Below are 7466 nucleotides of genomic sequence, written 5' to 3'. Positions count from 1 at the left end.
ACATCAAAGCTGCTCTGTAGTTTGCGAGCCCTGTGAATGCTGAGACAGGACCTGTTTCTCCACATTCACCCAGCAGCCCCCACTGCTGACTTCCCAGTGCCCTCTCAGTGCTTGATACATCACGGGCTTTGATAAGTATTTGTTACGTGACTGAAATCAGTTTACTCTGCTAGAGTATTGAAGCCAAAAACTGCATAAATTCGATGATCTTCATGTTCTCTCGCTGCAGGCATCTATCAGAAAGTGCTTTTCATTCGAGATACATTTGCAGTATTCCTATCTTTTAGAGTGGTATAAGCAAGTGAACAGCCATTTACTCAAAATGGACAAATACTAAAAATCCCTGGTCTGGTTCTTTTTTTGTGATATATTCCATTAACCATTGGTTTTAGGTCCTGCTCAACACAGCTATGCCAAGAACATTTAAATAAAAATGCTGAATTAAATAAGTGGTCTACTGAACCATGTGCCTATAGTTATCAAATCGGTGTACCCTAGTCTCTGTCCAGCATGCTTTGGGCCCTGCTTGCTGCTACAGAGAGTTTTGCATTGGAGAGCTCATCATTCCTAAGGCAGGGAAGAGTAGGAGGGAGTGTGACACCACCTGGATCTAAGAGGGATCACAGGGACAAATCTTGTTGGAACCAGGCATTGATGTTGAAGATGCAGCTAGTCAGTACTTGGTATACTGACATCTAGTATTTATATCAGAATTGGCCCCTCTAAAATATGATATTGGAATATGGCCCCCTTAAAGTTTCCCAGACATCCCATCTGGGTGCCATATGATATCACCGTGTGCTTATTAATAAATTCCCAATATTAATAAACCTACGTGGGTTCTTGCCTAATATTCAGAGAAGAATTCTGAATACCAGCATAGATGAACAAGGCAGCATGGTACATTTTTAAGCTTTTATTCAGTAAGAAAGATGCATAGGAGAGTGAGAGCTTTATCTACAGGAGAGAGGTAAATCTGAATTTATACGGAGTACCAGGAACCATCCACGTAGAGGAGCATCTAGGCCAGGAAGCAAGGAGGGGAGGATGTCCTAAAGGCCACGTGTCCTGGAGGCTCAGGGCTGCACAGGCCCACACTGGCAAGAGGGCAAAGAAAGGCTTTTAATCCACCTTCAGAGGGGAGTGGTTAATTAACCTGATTGGCCAATGGGTGCACAGGTGTGGCCAGGTAGGGGCATGCGGTCACACAGGGGTGTGGTGAAGGCGTGGTCTTCCAGCTTACAAACCTAATCAATTTTATTCTATATGCCTGCCTACAACAGTATTTTGAGTCTGAAATATTCTTGATAAAGGACATTTTGAACTGTCAGCTTTAAAAATGATTAGTAAGTAACTTCATCACTAATTCCATTTTCGTTTCTGAGTGATATCCCAAACTTGACCTCAATCCATTAGTTTGCCCCTTACTGAATTGTTGATGACTAAAGGACATCAGATAGGGATCAGCAGTAGGTGCTGAGTTCTATGGATCAGATGTTGCAGAAAGATATTGGAGCAGGAGAGTTCACATATCAATATCCAGATCACTGGGGAAAAAGTGACAAGAAAAGGAGCTGAGAGCCAAGGAGAGGTCACGGAGAATGACCCCACTGGTGGCTGTGCCAGAGGGAAGGAAGCTGCACAGGAGAAAGGAGAGGAAGAGGGAGCAAGAGTACAAGGAATAAGGTGATCATATAGGAAAGCAATGCAGGGTGGATGTTGGGCTCAACACCCTCTGAGTTTAAAAACCAACTAATTATTTTGGCTTAGAATAGCAGTGAAAAACGTGTCTGCTTGAGCTATTATAACAAGATATGATAGACTAGGTGGCTAAAACGACAAACACTTGTTTCCTCACACCTCTAAAGGCCGAGAATCTCAAGATCAGGGTGCTAATAGATTCACTTCTTGGTGAGAGGCCTCTTAACAGCTTGCAGATGGTCACTTTCTCAATGTCTCCTCACATGGTAGTGGTAGAGGGGGCGGTGCTGTTGCAGGAGACTCTTTAGTCTCTTTTTTTTTTGTTAAAGCTACAAATTCTATCAGAAGGAGCCCAATCTCATGATCTCCTCTAAAGCTAAGCCTCTCCCAAAGGACTCACCTCCAAATACCATCACAATGGGGCATGATCTTCCGTGGAGCCCACGTCCCAATCTCGCCACTGATCTGCTCTTTCTTTTTTTTTTTTTTTTTTTAAGATTTATTTATTTATTTGAAAGTCAGAGTTACACAGAGAGAGGAGAGGCGGAGAGAGAGAGAGTTCTTCCACCCGCTGGTTCACTCCCTAATTGGCTGCAACGGCCGGAGCTGCGCCAATCCGAAGCCAGGAGCCAGGAGCTTCTTCAGGTCTCCCATGTGGGTTCAGGGGCCCAAGGACTTGGGCCATCTTCTACTGCTTTCCCAGGCCATAACAAAGAACTGGATCAGAAGTGGAGCAGCTGGGTCTCGAACTGGCGGCATAGGGGATGCTGGCTCTTCAGGCCGGGGCGTTAACCCGCTGTGCCACAGCGCCATCCCTGCACTGATCTACTCTTACTCCACCTGGCCTGAGCAGTAATTGAGAGGTTGTAAAGCAAAGCTTCCAATGGCCTACGCCGCGAGGTTCCATTTGTAGTTGAGATCAATAATTCATTGGGAAATGAGGTACAAAGCAAATTTCAGTAAAATGTCTCAAGCTGCAGGCCGCCAGCAAAGGCCAGAACCAGGTTCTCCTTGTTGCTGGGTCCTGGCCACAGAGTGGTACAGACATGAGTTCTAAGTAACAGGATGTGAACATATCCACAAGGCTGAGAGCACAGAGCAAAATCACACTTATTATATTTGATGCTACTGTCTCCTTCCCCCCACCCACGACATCCTTCCTCTTTTAACTGTGGTGCATGTGGCTATTTTTGTTAATAATGTAACATAAATACAAACTGCTGCTCTCAGTAGATACAGAGGAAGGTTCTTGTCTTTATCTCTCACAAATCATTTTTACCTTTGAGGTTTTTAAAAGAGATGTTATAATAAAGGATGCCAATAGGAGACATAAATTTGAAGGGGAGAGAGAGAGGATGAAAGTGGAGGAGAAAGAGGAGAATTGGTGGGAAGTGGGAGGAAAAGAGAAAGAGGGAAAGAAAGAAAGTAAAGGAGAAAGGACAAAGAACACAGGGTATATAACGAAAGGAAAAGGGGGAATAATGATAATCTCTTTTCTCTCTAGCTCCTCACCACATGAACATCTAATAAAGCAAAGTGGAAAAAGGGTTTCCAACAGATAAAGAACTTACAATTAATCTTAAAATGAAATCAATGTAAGAATTAGGTGATGGGGCTGGCACTGTGGTGTAGTTAGTGAGTAAAGCCGCCTCCTGCATTGCCAGCATCCCATATGGGCACTAGTTTGAGTCCCAGCTGCTCCACTTCTGATCCAGCTCTCTGCTACGGCCTGGGAAAGCAATAGAAGATGGCCCATGTCTTTGGGCCCCTGCACCTGAGTAGGAGACCCAGAAGTTCCTGGCTCTTGGCTTTAGATCAGCGCAGCTCCAGCCCTTGCGGCCATTTGGGGAGTGAACCACTGGATGGAAGACCTCTCTCTCTCTCTCTCTCTTTCTCTCTCTGTGTAACTCTGACTTTCAAATAAATAAATATTTTTTAAAAAGTAACTAGGTGGGGGCCGGCACCGTGGCTCACTTGGCTAATCCTCCGCCTGTGGTGCCGGCATCCCACATGGGCACCAGGTTCTAGTCCTGGATGCTCCTCTTTCAGTCCAGTTCTCTGCTGTGGCCCGAGAAGGCAGTGGAGGATGGTCCAAGTGCTTGGGCCCCTGCACTCGCATGGGAGACCAGGAAGAAGCACCTGGCTCCTGGCTTTGGATTGGTGCAGCGCCGGCCGTAGCAGCCATTTGGGGAGTGAACCAGCGGAAGGAAGACCTTTCTCTCTGTCTCTCACTGTCTATAACTCTACCTGTCAAATAAAAAAAAAATAACTAGGTGATGGATCATTGACTAAATATTTCCTTTACATAGCCTTTTACTATCTCTTCTGATTAATAAGAATAAAACAAAGATATACTATTAATCAGTTGTGAACTATCAGTTGTTAACTAGTTCTTTCTGGATACAATAGATGGCATACTGTGCTCGTGCACTAGGCCTCAACAGACCAAAGAAAATGGAGTCACTCCAGCTGAGGTTGCAAATCATCAAACTGAAACTAAGATGTTCATATGACCTTCCTGGAAACCAGTAGCAAGATGAGAACAACATCTCCAAACCACCTGAATGAGAAGAAAAGTAATCTAAAGGAACTTGTCAACCACTCTTCTTCTTCTTTTTTGTATTGTATAATTTCCTTATTCCTATTCAAGCTGCTTTATAAAAACAGACTTGTACTCCCAGGCCCAGCAGAGTGCCAGTCTAAACCTTTAGAGGAGATACTTCCAGATTTATGTATTACTAATATAAGTCAATTAGATCTTTCAACTCAAGCAGTTGAAATTTTGTCTGTTGACACTTTGGATCATTGACTGTTATGGCTAAGTGTCAATATGTCATGTATGACCATCAGTCTTGGGGATCAGAGAATTTACCTCCTTCCTCTCTGGCCACTCTTTCTCAGCCTCCTTTGCCAGATCCTTTGTTCATTAATTATCCACAAACTGTTGCAATTCTGGAGAAACTTTTAGATTCCTCCCTCCCTCCTTTCTTGATTGGCTGTTTTGTTTCCAATAGTCTCTTCCCGTGTGACTACATCCATCCATGCACCTGTAAATACTACCTAAATACTTATAAACTCCAAGTTTGCACTGACAGCTATGACTTCTCCTTAAAATCTAAATGTGTATGTACATTCAACAGGGACATTTCCACCTGGGTCTCAAGACATCACAATACACATATTCCATACTGATTTTTGCACAGTGGCAAGTGTTATAGATGAGCTGATTCAAATCCTATTTCCTTCCTTATCTATGAGGCTATAAAAGGTCAAATTTTAATATTCTATACATCCCTATATCTGGTGGTATCCACATGACATAGTCTGGACTATGAGATATAAATACATAACTTCTGATTTTATTCTTTCCCATTATTCTTTCTCTATGGCTGGAACTCAAATAAAAGGCCTACAGGTTCAGCTGCTCTGTATGGCCATGAGGCAGGAATTTTGAGGAAAAAAGTTAAAACACTAAAGATGGTAGAGAGAAAATGCCATATAGAGAGAGTCTGGGTTTTTCTCATCATGGAGCTGATATGCTAGCCATTGAATGCCTAACTGCATTTTACTTGTTATGTGAAATAAATGAAACAATAAATGTCTAAGGCATTGTAGTCTGGTTTTCTGGTAGAGGCAACTCAACTGATACTTAACTGATAAAACCTCCAAACCTGTTTATTCTTTCAGTCTTCCTCCTATAAGTGAAGTAATTTACAATTGCCCCTGCTGCTCCATACAAAAATAAAGTGGCTATTCCTGAATTTTCTTTCTTACCACTCCCAGTCTTAGCCTTTCCCCATCAGGCAAAAAAATTCAGAGCAACATATAAAAGATGGGTTTAGGACTGAGATACCATAGCTTCATAATGAGTGAGGTATTCATTTGTTTATTTGTTTATTATCTTTCTTTTCCAACTATATGATGCATGACCTTTGTTTCATTATTATAACAACCCCATCTTTGTTCCCCATTTGTTGAGCATAATAGAAAGGAAATAGAAAAAATTCAACAAATACTCCTTGGATAGATGAATAATGAATGCATTTATTACCTTTTTCTCAAACTACTTAGCAAACTTAGTATAATTCAATTTTTGTCAACTGGATAAGTATTTAGTGCGTCTCATGACATTCTAGGCACTGGGGCTAAACATATGAATATGAGGCAGTTTCTTTCAATTTAGCTGAAAGTTTGAAAAATTTGCGTTTGACTTTGAGTCATAAAATGCCACAGCAAATATTCATATGTTTAAATACCTAGAGAATTGAACAGACAGCAAAACTTACAGCATATCACAAAAAGAAAAGGTACATGCAGTTTTGGAATGACTCAGAAGCCTCGTGGGAGAAGTTATGATCCGAGTTCGGCTGTAGTGAGAAGGCAAACAAGCATGGCTTTTGGGGAGAGGATGGTACAGCGGTGAGTTTGGCAGGTTTTGGAGAATTCTCATAAAATTAGAAAAGTCAAAGATTAGTAGTAAAAGTCATTGGACAAGTGAAATGGAGCAAACCGTGGAAGAGTGTGAATTTTGGAACAATGAGTATTATGTCATTTGCAATGATGGGGCATTAAATAGTTTTAAGCAAAGAGTGATGTGGCCATTGGAAATATTTCTAGATGATAAATCTGCAAGTATCATGGGCAAGTGATTGGGTGTAAACTAGAGGCAAGAAGACTGTGACAATAACCCCAAATCAGAGAAATTTGGAGAAGGGAGAAATAGAGAGATTAACACGGGATCAGTTAGCACAAATAATCAGATTTACTGCAGGACAAGGAGGTCAGACAAACCATGTAGCATTAACCCACAGCAATAAACAGAATGCGTTCCAGATGCAGATAGAAGAGAGACCATTGAATTTCATCAGAAGAACTTGATTAATACCGATATCAGTACAATAAAAGTCCCAGGGAATATTTATCTTCCAATAATGAAACTCAGTATTTTGAAATACCTAACACTCATCTGGGAGAATGTATATATCTTCCTCTTGAGGATCTCTGGAAGCAATCGGCTTCTGAAAGTTATAATACTCAGAGGCTGTCTCATTTCTATAGATATGCTCCTCAAAATCACACTGCCGTGTGTTTTCATAGAGTTCCTTGTCGGTTTCCTCCTTAGTTCTGGGACAACTTGCTTCCACATTTTCATAGTTGTCATTTAAGTTAGTTTCCCCCACAGCAGATCTGTGGTCGTGGACTTCAGCTGAGATTTTATGCCACGCGTTAATAATGTGGGGACTCAAGAACATTTTTTTACAGTCTTTTTTCTTGCTACTTCTCCTTTGCAGAAACTTTGGTAAGGTAAATCCTGTGCTATCACGGTGTTTCCAGTGCCAGAGACACCCAATTCCACAAACCACCAAGAGTAAAAAAAGGGAAATTCCTATAGAAATAGCCACTGAAGGATTTCCAGGACTTGTCAGCATTTCTGCACAGTGCTGTTCAGCAATTTGGTGTCCTTAATGAATTCACAGGAATAGACCGATGAGATTATTCTGTAGCTTGATGCCGTTCAAAGATGAGTTCCTGAGCTCTTTACAGCATTTCTTTTTCAGTTGTGAAGGAGTGTTATTTAATGAAGTCCTGACGCAGTTAGTGGAGAGACGGAGTACACTTTGTTGAATGTGATGCTCTTCCCACTACAACGCTTAATGAGTAATTGCACTGTATCAGGGAGATTTTATTCCATTCCTCTTCCTTTTCTGTCAGTGAACCACAAAATGAAGCAGAAATGAGTGAAGATAATAGCAAAGTAGAAAACT

At 41.6% G+C, this 7466-nt stretch overlaps 1 protein-coding gene across 1 annotated transcript; it reads right to left on the bottom strand.

Moving 5' to 3' along the window:
* Window positions 1-6523: 6523 nt before the first annotated feature.
* On the bottom strand, window positions 6524-7264 carry GAPT (GRB2 binding adaptor protein, transmembrane). Its single transcript, XM_008262237.5, has one exon. The coding sequence runs from the start codon at window positions 7128-7130 to the stop codon at window positions 6657-6659; it is 474 nt and encodes a 157-aa protein (XP_008260459.4). The 5' UTR covers window positions 7131-7264; the 3' UTR covers window positions 6524-6656.
* Between the last annotated feature and the right edge of the window lie 202 nt (window positions 7265-7466).

The sequence above is a fragment of the Oryctolagus cuniculus genome, chromosome 14, assembly GCF_051225735.1.
Source record: "Oryctolagus cuniculus isolate XC-2025 breed Fujian yellow rabbit chromosome 14, ASM5122573v1, whole genome shotgun sequence".
In the NCBI taxonomy this organism is placed as follows: Eukaryota; Metazoa; Chordata; class Mammalia; order Lagomorpha; family Leporidae; genus Oryctolagus; species Oryctolagus cuniculus.
The sequence above is the reverse complement of the archived record's forward strand: the minus strand, read 5'-3'. Positions and strand labels throughout refer to the sequence as shown.